At 43.9% G+C, this 13,619-nt stretch overlaps 1 protein-coding gene across 7 annotated transcripts in view; it reads left to right on the forward strand.

Moving 5' to 3' along the window:
- Nucleotides 1-13,619, forward strand: part of znf521 (zinc finger protein 521) — a 101,497-nt gene that overhangs the window by 2,180 nt on the left and 85,698 nt on the right. For 5 of the 7 annotated variants that reach the window (XM_015956848.3, XM_015956843.3, XM_015956846.3 and 2 more), the window contains one exon: nt 5,853-5,909. Coding sequence is in view for 5 of the 7 variants with exons in the window: in XM_015956843.3 (XP_015812329.3) it covers nt 5,853-5,909 (57 nt within the window). In the remaining 2 variants the exon portion in view is untranslated. The remainder of the gene's footprint in view (nt 1-5,852; nt 5,910-13,619) is intronic. The other 2 variants (XM_015956849.3, XM_015956844.3) reach the window with 1 other exon arrangement.

A 13,619-nucleotide genomic window follows, 5' to 3' on the forward strand; every position in this document is an offset into this window, starting at 1 on the left:
TCCTGCCAGCATGCTACAAGTATGTGTGTGTGTGTGTGTGTGTGTGTGAGTATTTAGAATGAGCATCTGTTAAGATCTGTGTACGTCTATGTGTGTGACCGAGAGGAATGCGGAGTGAGCAAATCAGTATGCAAATGAAATCATAGTGATGACATTGTTTGTTTTGTTACTGTCACCAAAATCTAAATTGGAAAAAAAGGCGTCACACCAGACATCATTACTTTTATGGCTTCATTCCGTCTGAGAAATGCAGATACGTCAGAGACATCTCCCTGCTTTGGATCCGACCCAAGCAAGGCCAGGCAGATGTTATTCATTGTTCTTTGTCTATCTCTTTCCTTGGGGACATAGATGCGCCACACAGATGTACATAGTAACTTTACTCGTCTTGTTTATTTTTTTAAATAGTTGCTTGACGATGCATACTTTCTTACTTTTAGCAGCAGGCAGGGATAGTTAGGGGTTTATTTATGTTGTTAAAAAAGGTGTCGTCTCTAATTTGAGGTGTTTCTTTACATATCTTTGTTTTTGTGAGTTTGCGTCTGAGGTCAGGTTCAGGGGACTAGTTCTGTGTTATGATCAAAAAGAACAGTTTGTTCTGCAGAGCGGAGAATAAACAGGGATGCTGATGAAAGATGCAGGAAGAATGGGCATCACAGGCTACGTTTTGAGGGACTTGCATGGGTAGTATGAACGTGGTGAGCATGTAAAGCAGAGGAGGAAATAATGCTGTGACAGTTGGCGCTCTTTTTTTTTACTTTTTTTATTTTATCTCCCCTTGAGTGCCCGCCTCTAACACCACCACCACCACCAGCACCAAACACACACCCACTTCCTCACTATTGGCTGCTTGTGGGAGTCAGAGGTTATGTTTTTGGTCCCATCGAGGAAAAGGGCAACATTACAAGTCCCGTTTCAATTAAGTCTGAGAGACAGATCCGGCTACGATATTGCTTGAGGGAATAAATGGCACAGGACGAGACCATACATCATTCGCTTATATGCAAACACTTCACCCCAGCCACTGACATTTACTCAATCCCGAAGCCTTCCGCGTTTTCTCCACTGTAGGCGCATTGTAATTTTGTTTTGATGCACGGTGGCTTTGGGTCAGCAGCACACTGCCTCTGTCAGTGGTGAGCAGCGAGGAGAGGAGGATCTCGCTCCCAAAATCCTGCACGGCGGCGACTGCCACGTTGCCTGCCCTGACTTTGCTTCCCGATTATTATGAGGCTGGGATGACTTATGTGTTTTTTTTCATCCAAAGCACAGATGACACTCCCAGCACTGATGTGTTCATTGGCTGAAGGGAGAAGTTTCCAGCTCTGTCATTTGCATATATAAATATATTTTCCACACCATTTACCACAAGTACAGAAATTGTCCTGAAATCAGGGCTGTGTCATGTACACCTTAAATATTTGATGCTTTCGAGAAGCAGAAATTTGTCACCACATGAGTGAACTCAGGAGCGTTGCTCGGCTGTTATGCACACGGAAACAAATCCTAGATTTTTGATGAAAACTAATTATTAAAAATGCTACAGATGCACATGTTTGTTGTAGAAATGTTGCAGCTAAGATGTCTTCTTTTCTCCTTTTTCTCAAATCTGTGAGCAAAGTTGTGAGTTAAAAGAATAACATTCATCTTGTAACCTCAGTAATAAAGTGTTACAGCAGCCCTAAGAATAATTATTCTAGTCAGGTGCATTAATTAACCAATTTGGCTTTTTTATTCTGAATAAAGTCTGCATGCAATCTGTGAAAGTCGCAGTAATTAGAAAACGAAGACGCAGAAACAGACATATTTAATCTTATTTTCCTCGTTTGCTGAAAGACATATTAGCAGTTGTGTCATCTCTAGCTTATAGGAAGCTGCATTCAATCCCAGTCTGTTCACAATTAATGATCTGTGGCATAACACCCATTAACGCTTTTCTAATGTGACACAAAAATATGGTTAAGAATTATCATTAAGGAAATTATGATGGAGCCATGGAAAAATCCCATTAGCACGGCTGTCAGTGCTCTTGACATGCGGCTGAGCGTGTTGGACCGGGTGTCGCGGGAGCTGGCCGATATCTGTCCTTATTCCGTGGCATGTGTCTCTCTTGTTGTCATGGATTGTCTGCCACATGGAGACAGACGTGTGATTCGGAGGCAGATACTGACTTCCACCACTGCTTGCAACTACAATCGCATGTGTGGAAAATGTCAAAAACGCTAAATGTTGCTCGTCTTGTGCAAATTTTCTCATCTTGCAATATGTGAATGATTACAAAACAACCTGATCAGCACGCTCCTACTACAAATTATTTATGACGCTAATCACCAGCTCAAATAATGCTCATTAAGAAAGTTATTCATGTGCAGTGTGTGTCCCCCCCCTCCCCTCCCTCCCTCCCTCCCTTCCCCGCCCTAATTGAGGAGGGTTGACCTCTTGACCCGAGCTAAATTGAGTTGTACTCCCTGTGGCGAGCGTCTCCTTCCTGGTCAGTCAGGGCGGATTACACAGACATTGTGTTCAGCGCTGTATCGTCCACGCTGGCTGTAACCAAGCAGATGAGTCACGCATACTCAGGAACACACTCAGGGCTTTTCAGTGTCTGTAACATACTCAAACACACAAGTAGGTACACCAGAAAAGGTGACCATCTTTGTTTGGGAACGTCAAATCGAGAACAGTATTCCTACACCTGGGTTTGCTTAAAGTTTAGGCGTTGTATTTGGTGGATTTGAAAACAATATTTTAATTTTAGGCATATTTAGTCACTTTTCTGAATAGTTTATTTTCCATTTTAGACTTTCTTAACATATAATGTACCGCTGAGAAATAAATCCCCACACTGGATTTGCTTCTTTAAAGGTGTGGTTTACTTGTTTATTCAGTACTTTTGCTGTGTTCTCTAGTGTAAATGAATGCCTTATGAGTCATTAAAAACAGTTGTGACGCTCCTGAGATGTTCTGTTGGTGCAGAGGTGGGCTGAAAATAGCAGGATTACTCATTATTATTAATGATTTGCATACATCTTGCTTCTGATTGGTTAACAGAACGCATTCAGCCATGTTGCCAAGTCACTATCATCAACAGGCTCTCCACTCTCTCTCCTCACTGCAAAAAAGATGTCAAAACGCCTTCCTCTGGGCAGGCGTCAGCCAAAATGGGCGAGGCCATGAATGCAAATTCACAGTGTGGCATAGATACGTGAGGATTTTCAAATCCTAGCATTTCACCGTCTATCTTCTATCAGAAGCTGAAACAGGAGAACGGTGTAGGAGACTGTTTTCATGTTCAGCCTGCATGAAAACCACAGAGTAAATGGTAAATGGCCTGTTTTTGATATAGTGCCTTCTAGAGTCCTGGAACCCCCCAAGGCGCTTTACAACACAATCAGTCATTCACCCATTCACACACACATTCACACACTGGTGGGGATGAGCTACAATGTAGCCACAGCTGCCCTGGGGCGCACTGACAGAGGCGAGGCTGCCGAGCACTGGTGCCACCAGTCCCTCCGACCACCACCAGCAGGCAACGTGGGTTAAGTCTCTTGCCCGAGGACACTACGACAGCGACAGACTGAGCGGGACTCGAACCTGCACCCTTCCGATTACGGGGCAAGCACTTAACTCCTGTGCCACCGTCGCCCCATAGAGTGACCAATAATAATCAGAAAAAATCATTTAAAAATGGGTTTTCAGTCAACCACACCTTTAAACATGATGAAAGTTGATTGTTGCGTGTCGTCAGTGTGTTAATCAGTGGCTTTGAATGTAACACCACTTTTTTTTCTTGCGTTCTAATAATCCACGGTGTTCCTCTGGAAGGGTCCCAGGTGCGTTCTGCAATGTATCAACAACAGGATTACAGTTTGTCACCGCCTGAGTGATACACTGTACCTTGTCAAACATTAATTAACTGATAGCAGCGATATGTTTACAGCCGTGTGAACCAAGTTTGATTCAGCTCAAGTCATTACAAGGTAATCACGAGCTTAAGGACACATTAATTAAAAATCCTCAGCTAGTTATATTTGTTTAGTTCTAGCTGTTAATCAAATGTCCAGCTAGTAAAAACACCATCCCTTATCCTCTCTGACTGCTCCTAGCCAGCAATTAATTACCAGGCAGACAGCTACGAACCAGAAGAAATAATTGCGCCGTGATGGAGGTTGTTTACTTTAAATGGGCGAAACTTTTAATAAGTTCACAGTGGTGACAAATTATTACAAAGTGCTGCAATGTTTAAGTTCTTCTATGGCATTGTGAAATAGAATTTTCTGCCTGATCTCCCTCATCTCACCAACGGTGACGGTAATCAAAACAAAAACTCCAGCTCGCACCACCAATCTCTGATGGAACAACGGGGGATTTATTAGGACCCCCCATCTTGAGCCCATTTCGATGATCCTGGATGCAAGGCGCTCGACAGCGCTGCAGAAACTCATTAAACTCACAGGGCGTCAGTCACAGAGGCCTCCTCTAACAGGACAAGCTTACTTTGCAGGCTGATACTCTGGCTCCAACTACGTCCGTTTCGTCACTTTTAATTGATGACGCTAATTAATTTTCTGACCTATGACCAGTCGCTTAGCATATTAACTGTATGAGTGTTTCTAAGGGCAAAACTTTCAACCGGATACGCTTCTTTCTTGGATTTTGTTCTGAGAAACTACTCAGATGAGTTCCTGTAGAAGTTTTAAGTCTGTCAACAAAACATTCATTCACAACAAACCGCCCTACGTGCTCCTCTTCACGTTCAACCGAGGCTCGTCGCCCCTGCTTGACACCGACTTACTCTCCCCTGAGGAAAAAGGCTTCTGCCTCCATAGGATCCCATCTTAATTATGCAAAGTACAGGATATTTTCTGCGATTTTAAAAGTGCGCCAATTTCTGCTTTGGCAGTCGCTGCCACACTCCCCTACTGGGAGGTCCTGTCAGACTCCCCCACCTCCCCTTTCCTCTTTGCCCAGGAAAATGAAAGGCTAGAAAGAAAAGACATAATGGAGAATGCATTTCAACTGCAGGGGTGGAACGCCGAGGCGTATGAAGTCCTCAGTGAGACCCTCATTTTACATGGAACAGGTGGGAGACTCTTTTGTTCTCTTCCCGCTGTTAAAATCCATTTCATTTCTTGTACTTGACATGCCACAAGGAAGTCTCACCAGTTCTTAAAAAAAAAGGCTTCAATGTAAAAGCTTCTAGCTTTTACTAAACACAAGTTGTGTTTTTCAAGGCTAGTTCTGTTGTCAAAAAGTCAAAAGTAGTTTGGTTGCCATGCACCTAATGAGCAGATCTGAGTGCCGATCAAGCCGTCACTGTGTTGTCACCCGCCCTGTTTGAGAGTAAAAGCACTTTGTAGCTGCTTTTGGTTGTTATGACTCATGAAGAGGACATAGACTGTATATTTTATGATGTGTTCTGCATGTAAATTCAAATTGCAATCTACAAATGTTCTTTTTCATCTAATTTACGAAACCACCGTTCTTTACAACCGTCCTACAAATGCATTTGTCAAGGTGTTTATTCTTTTACTTGGTCACTGTTGATGTTGGGAGGATGTTCCAGGGGAGACGTTCATAATTCATCACGTCATTACCCAGTCCAATATGTTATTTACGTGGGTGGCTGTTTGCCTTGTTGCCAAAACTCATACATATGAAAGGCTTGCGTGGATTCCCAAACCCCAGGTTGAGCTGTCAAAAGCAGCTGAAGCCTCTTCGAGTTTCCATACAGAAAATCCTAGCAGTAAATAACAAAAAAATAACAAGAATCTGTATTTTTTTCTCATTTATTCAATGTTAACTGTTTCTTTTCCTTTCTTTCTCCCCGTTTCTCTTTTTTCTGGCAGTAGAAGACAATGTGACAGAGGACCAGCACAGTCCTGGGCAGACGGCCATTCCAAGCGGTAATGCTCCTTTTCATATTCCATCATTTTCGGCTGGAAAGTGGATCGTGTGTGTGTGTGTGTGTGTGTGTGTGTGTGTGTGTGTGTGTGTGTGTGTGTGTGTGTGTGTGTGTGTGTGTGTGTGTGTCAGTTAAATATTGGTGGGACAAAGATTGTTAAAAAATTATGTGTTTTCCCATTTTTGAGTTTTTTCCACGCTGTAAATTGTTTCCATGAGACAACAAAAGCAGCAAATTTCTTCATATGTGTGTTGGGTCTGCACACGTGCAGGTGTGCCCATAGCCGCCCTAATGTTTCAGTGTGTTCTTGTCTTTCTCTCTTTTTTTTCCAAACTCTTTGTTTCCCAACTCTCTGTATGATGTAAAATAGAGCTACGCAGATGAATGTGTCCTGTCTCCACGCGTGCCATTCACAGTGGCCCTCCAGGAGCAGAGCGGTAATTCAGGTCAGGCTAGCAGAAAGCCCCCTATGAATGAAGCCTGCTCCTGGTGCACCACACTGTATATTTTCATTTCATTTGTCTCTGGTAAAGGTTAAGTCTCAGGCGTGGTTATTTTAAACCCGATATGGATGGTTTTGCCCAGCAGGCTGGGGACCATGAGTACACCTAGGCTGCCACATTAGTCCGGCATTTACCCATAGCCTTCAGTGTTCTCCTGTGCAAAACACCAAAGCTGCATGCTCCACTACAGCAGATGCTTGCATCAGCTCTGCAAAGCTTTAATTTTACGTCAGGGAACATATTTAACAGGTATATGTGATCATTAAACATTGCTGCATTTAGTCCATACGTGCATTTAGTCATTTTTTTTGTTATTCCGGGCAAAAAGCAGAGCAATGCTTATTAGCAGTCATGTTAATGTGTGTTGATGGATATTATTAGGTGCTTCTGAAAGAAAAAAAGCCTCTTTTGCCCTTCTAACCCTCAAGAACTGGACGTAAGAGACTACCTCGCCTCAGAGACCCCCTGTCATCCAAAGCCAAAGCAGAGCTAATAAGTGTGCCTGATTACAACAACCCCCTCAGACACACGAATATCCCTCCGTCTCCCCATCTTTTCCACCGCCTCCCATCTCCAGAGTGAGGGAGGAGGAGGCGGGTGGACAGCCACCACATGATCGATGTCTGCCTGTGGAGGAATCAGGAGGGCGCACAAATTAATTTCTCACTTTCCTCTTTTGACTTCATCTGACTGATTTATTTTTTAACCCCCCTCACAGGATGCGGCTCCACGAACGGTCAGTGAGAAAAAGAGCCTTTTGGAGTGGTGAACTTTAAAGACGCCATCCAATTCCTGTCCTGCCAATTTGTCTGCTGAAACTTTTAGAACGTTTTGGCGCGGCCAACAGCAGAGGCAGCAGCTCAAATCTCGCTGCTAAGCCTTTCGCCCAAACATCAACGATTTTCACCCGATTTCTCGTCCATCCGCCACCTTGACAGACACTTGCACACAGTAGCTATTTGACTTCTGACAAGCCGAGGGCTTAATCAGACAAAGTCTCCAGATCTGGACCCTCGGTTGTGGTCTTCTGTGATTCAGCAAGCAAGTCCTGCTTCCTGTTACTCGTGTTTGAAAAGTAACAGAAAGTCATGCCAACAAAAGAGGCTCTCTAACAGATAGACGGTGTTATGCACGGTATAGGGAGGCGGAAACAGCTTGATAGCTGAGATTTAATGAGGCCGTATGCTTTTTTACCCAGAGAGTCTAGAATGGCTTAAGATCTGCAGCTCGGCTTTGTACCGCCTGTGTGTAATTATAACCACATGCCCAGTGCGTCTTCTTCACTATACATGCCTATTTGCTTTTGACATTGCCAGATTGTAGTTGTTTTCTTTTCTTTCTATTTTCGTTGGAGCACTTTAGCTCTGCCAAAGCGGGCTGGACTGAGGCAAACAGAAGTGCTATAGAGATCTGAAGTGTTGACTCGTAGTCGTAGCGAAGAAGAAGAAGAAGAGCTGAGGGGTGTAGCGTTGTGCAGCGGCGTCTGAAACCCTGGCTCTGGTTAGGTCGAGGCTGCCCACAGATCAATGTGCTGCAGGACTCGCTACAGCAGGAAAGAGGAAGGGACTCTTTCACTCCACCACTTCAGAAAATCATACTCTATTATTCATTTCCTTTGATGTTTCCCTGCACTAATGGCATGGCAAGGCGCTCTGTTCAATATTATCTCTCCCGGTGAGGGAGCTGGTAAGACAGAGAGAAAGAGCATTTTGGTATGTTCAAATGTTGTTTCTCATTCAGACGCTTTGATTTCCACTCTTCTTTGCGTTGCTCACATCATTTTTTTTCTTTCTCCGCGTTCAGATTTTAATGGTGGATGATGCCGTCTGTGTACCTGTGATTATATGAGCTGCTTTCTTCATGCGGCGCTCTCCGGGTTGCCTTCGTTGTTTGTTCTTACTACCCCTGTAATTGTTTGGCACCTATACCATTTTTTTCTCCTTCCTTAACTCAGCATGCATCATAAATCTTTCATACATTTACACTACCTCTTTTTGTTTGTTTATATATTTGTTTGTTTATATATTTGTTTGTTTATAGTCGTGATAAATAACAAGATGCTTGAAACCCGAGCTTGTAAAGAGCTTTTTAGGGGAAAAAAAAACACCTCTACTTATTTGCTTTTGCATTTCAGATGCATCCAATTATTAAACCATTATTAGTCTTGGACGACATGGATGGAGATAGGCTGGTAAACATGAACCACAGGAAAACCTCTCAAACACACACACTCCTTACTAGTAAATTCCTGATGATCGCTAACAATCCAGCAAGTGTCAAGCTCACAGCCTTGTCGTCGGATCATGATGCTCTTTAATGGTGGGGGATGTGATGGTTCAAAAAAGAGCCCCTAAATCCCACATTCACGCAGAGAAGGATCCAGTCAGAGGCACACGTGGCGTTGGAATGTAGCGTGACCTATATATGTTGGGTGCTCAGCAAAAGTTTTAGATTTTTAAATAATGAGGTGCCGGCAAGCCCGTGAAGGTTATTCAATCTTAATGTTCTCCCATTTCTGACAGCCTCCCTCACTCTGATAAAGACATGTGCGCACCTTTGATCAGGCCCGCCGACACGTGTCGACAGAAGCCGCTCACTGGTTAAAATAAATTCTTAATTTGAACTTGGGGGTGGGCGGTTGCAGGTTGGGTTGGGGGGCATCATAAGATCAGGATCTGTTGAAAACGATGGAGGGGAAATGAGGAGATTGGTGTGCTGGTAATGACGTTTTTGACACCAAGGGCTTTCATTGCGTAAAGAAGAGGGGGGAAAAGCTCCATCGGGGTTCAGCTTGGTTAGGCATAAGACACTGTTGCAGGTGAAACTGCAAAAATTAAAATATAGTGGAAAAATCCATTTATTTCACTAATTCTACTTAAAATATTAAGCTAATATATAATATAGACTCAAGACATGCAAAGGCAGATATTGAAGCCTTTATTTGTTATAATTGTGATGATTATGGCTTACAGCTTTTGAATATTGTGTGAACCCTAACCCCAAACGGCTAATGAATCCAAAATACCTGCAAATGGTTTCTGAGCCTTTAACACCAGAACAACATGAACTCGTTTTGTAATTTTATAATTTCAGATAATATACAATTTAATTGGCTAAAAATGATTTTCCTTTCAAACAAAAATAACCAAATAGACAGTTTCACAATCATAACTGTCCATGTTATCAATCTCCCTGATTCTATTTTTACGGTCATATTTCTTTTACGCCTCTGTTTCATTTTCTCTCTCCCTTCATATTTTAGCCATAAAGGACAAAAATAACAAATTTACGAGGAAAAGAAGACTGATCAGATGCTGTAGATGCTCTTTGACTAGTCTTGGTGTTCTATTTTTATCTTGGCCTAGGGAAAATGGCAAGAAACTCACTGGCAGTCAGAGTGGCTGCCTCCTACCGAAATAGGTAGAAATTATGATATTATGAAGTCTTGTCTGCTGCACAATAAACATTAGATGTTTTTTTTAACTTTACACCGATTTAGGAAAAGTCAGGGACTAGCAAGGCTGTATGTTTTAATTTGATAGTCAATATGCAATTTGAAAAACAGTCAGCAGAACTGCCACGGTAGTTCCAGTGTTAAATGGTTTCTGAGTTTTAAGTTCCATCCATCCTTTTTCATCCACTTATCCGGGGTCGGGTCACGGTCGGCAGCGGCCTAAGCAGAGAGGTCTAGACTTCCCTCTCCCCTGCTACTTGGGCTAGCCCCTCCAGGGAAATGCCTCCAGCGTGTCCTGGGTCTTTCTTTAGCTGTCCTTCTGGTTGGAGGTGCCCAGGAAACCTCATCAGGGAGACGTCCAGGAGGCACCTTAACCAGGTGCCTGAGCCACCTCAACTGGCTCCTCTCGATTTGGAGGCGGAACAGATCTACTCCAAGCCCCTCCCAGATGACCTAGCTGCTCACCCTGTCTTTAAGGGAGAGCCCGGACTTCCTGTGGAGAACACTCATTTAGACTGCTGGTATCTGGGATGTCATTTTTTCAGTCACTACCCAAAGCTCATGACCATAGTTGAGGATAGGAATGAGATTGACGGACTGGTAAATTGCGAGCTTTGCCTTCCTCATTATTTCTCTCTTCAGGATGAAAGACGGGTAAAATGCCCACATCACTGCAGATGCACCACCAATCCACGAGTGGATCTCATGCTCCATCTTTCCCTCACTCATAAACAAGACCCCGAGAAGCTAACACTCCTCCACTTGAGGCAGGACCTCGTCACTGACTCGAAGAAGGCATTCTACCCATTTAAGTTAAATTACTGAAATAAAAGAACTTTGCACAATATTTAAATTTGTCGAGTTTTCACATGTTTCTACGGGCAATTAGGAAGACGTCTCGTGCTCTGTTTGTTGAGGCTGACTCAAAGGAAGCGAGTCTCTTTCAGCTTAGGGTGACCTAAGAGTTAGCTTACAGCCATTGCAGCTTCGCCTCACTTTCTTTCCCTTCATTCCTGTGGGTTCATGCCCTTCCTCTCTCCCTGTGGTCAGTGTCTCCACCTGTCTCAGTGTGTGGGCCAGACAATGGGGAGATGAGTGTGGGGCTTCCCTGCTAGGGACCACAGATCTCCAGTGGGGCTAATGGAGCAGAAAGGAGAATATCAATTAAAAGGTCATAAATATTTAAAAGCAGAAATATTCAATAATATAAGGGTGGGGGGTCCAGGAGACTCTTCAAGTCTCAAGATGAAAGTTGTGGCATGATAAATGTCACCCAGCACCACAAGTGTGTGTGCGATTGATGGGTTTGGAGTCTACGATATTACACGGCTGTAAAGATGCCAATAACCATTCAGATCTCTACATTTCATGGTTTCGGTGTTAATGGACTTTGAGTTAGGTAAAAATGGCATATTCATCCATGGAACTGTTGGTTAGATCTTCATTATACCTCCAATGGCCCAATGCTCCACCCTTGCATTAATTATTTATCCGTCACAGCCTTTTCAAGTTGTGCAATGTGCCCTCTCTCTCTCTCTCTCTCTCTCTCTCTCTCTCTCTCTCTCTCTCTCTCTCTCTCTCTCTCTCTCTCTCTCTCTCTCTCTCTCATTTCTCTCCTTTTTTGCAGTGATTATCAAAATTAATATTAAAACTGACCAACACGTTGCTCATCTTCTCCCAGTATTCCACGTGTGATTGTCAGCCATTCCATGCATGCCGGTATTGATCGGCTGTCCAGCCTGTAGAGGCTGGTAGAAGAGGATGTCCTGATCTGATGGATTACTGTATGAGGCCCAGAGGCACAGGAACCTCGGTATTGATGTGGCTCTTTAATCCCTGGGTTGAACGTGACCTTGCCCCGTACCCCCCACCCCCCCACCCTCACACGTCTCCCCCTCCCTCACTCACATACACATCATCAGCTCTCAGTTTTCAAACCAAACCGCCATCCGATCCTCGCACGCTGGAGTTTACACTTCCAGCTCCTCTTCTCAGTGGTGCACCGGAGGTCACTCTGCTCGGTCTAGCACGCTGACCCAGCTTGGGCTCGCTGTGAGTCGCACCTGAAACTTGTCACTGAAAACAAGAGAAAACAAACACACACACACTCATAGACCCACAAGCTCTCTCATGCAATCTTCTGCATCTCTTAGTGCCTTTTTTGTTGTTGTTGTTGCTTTAATCTTGAATCTTTCACATCATATGAGAGAAATCAACTTTATAATAAATCAACAATGAAGTTCGGAGTCTAGATTTGTGTTCGTATTGTTTCCTTTTAACAGAATGAGTTGTAATATTAACAGAATACATCATTTATGAAGGCCTTTTGGAAATAAAACCAAACTCTGAACCTTTCTTTACAGGAAAAACAAAGATGAAGTGTTCACTTTTCAGTTCTTCTCGTGAATTCGGCATCTGCTTTTGTGTGGATGAATCATAAGCCTATATTGTGTGGCTTTTGGCCTCAGTCAGAAGTGTTTCCCCAGGAGCAGCGAAAAGGCCTGCATCTGTGAGGATTGGGTTGGGATTTTCATTTTCTTGAAACACCTTCTGTTCTGTTCTGCATGGTCCCACCTGGGACCACGGCGCTGATATTTTTAGAGGGCATGTTCCGAGAGCCTCAGTCGCCAAGAGGGAAGGACAATGGAGGGTGTGATGTTACATCAATACTTGGCGCAACTGGGGGGGGGGGGATCCTGGGTGGCCTTGATGAGTTCTGGAAAGCATTTCCTCAAGGAATTTCACAATATATGAGAAGCCCTGCAGGAGGAGGTCTTAAAATGGCTGCTGCACCCAATATATGTACACCCACACCTGCACACTTCAGTGCCACACACTCGTTGCCTTCAGGTGCTGTTAACGGTTTGCTAGTCAGAGGGGGGAGGAAAAAAAACACGTTTTCGCCTAATGTTCCCCTCTAGAGTTTCCAGACAGGCTGAGGAACACTTGCATCAGTGGGTCTTAAAATGGCTGCTGGTGAAGTGAGAAGGTTCTCGTCCACAAAACACAACCTGGTTGACAAGATGTTTGATTGTAAGTGTGGCCTGTTAATCAGCCTTATTGTTGCGACTAGTCGAGGACAGAAGGAGGGCTGCGGGCCATGCTGCCCTTTAATAAGAAGGCTTTACCGAGCTGCATTCTTCTTTTCATGCGTTTAAATGAAAATATGTGCTGCGACGAGTGAGTCGTGCACACATCTATTTGCTGTGTGGATGTTTTAGCAACATGAGAGGGATCCGAGATTAGGCTGGTAATTTGAAAGATGGATACTAGTCCTGGCTTGGGGTAGTCAGTGGCTAACCCCTGGCATCGCTGCGGCACAAAGCCAACAAGAGACAAAACTGCAGATGGATTGAAGAATATTGATGTGCACGACCCGCGGCTGCCTGCGAGCAAGGCTGAATAATTTAGGCAAGCGTGTTGTGACGAAAGTCTAACACATAACAATCTCAGTCTTGTGTTTTACTGAGCTGCACTCTGCACACTTCTGGCAAGACTTGTCTCGTTTGATAGATGCTGATTGATGCAGTTCAGCCCTCGCTGGTGGAATTTCATATTTCTTTGGTCCAGCCAAAACTGCAATCCTGGTTTTATTAACCACACATATTCCCATCAGTCGAGTTTCATATACTGAAGTTTTGCTTGGGTGAAGCAGGGCAAACACAACGTAAAACCATTTCTAATAACAAAGGTGTGTGTGTGTGTGTGTGTTAGATGTGTGAATGTGGGTGTTGTGCCATCTTTTCTTGCCTGT

The sequence above is a fragment of the Nothobranchius furzeri genome, chromosome 11, assembly GCF_043380555.1.
Source record: "Nothobranchius furzeri strain GRZ-AD chromosome 11, NfurGRZ-RIMD1, whole genome shotgun sequence".
Taxonomy (NCBI): Eukaryota; Metazoa; Chordata; class Actinopteri; order Cyprinodontiformes; family Nothobranchiidae; genus Nothobranchius; species Nothobranchius furzeri.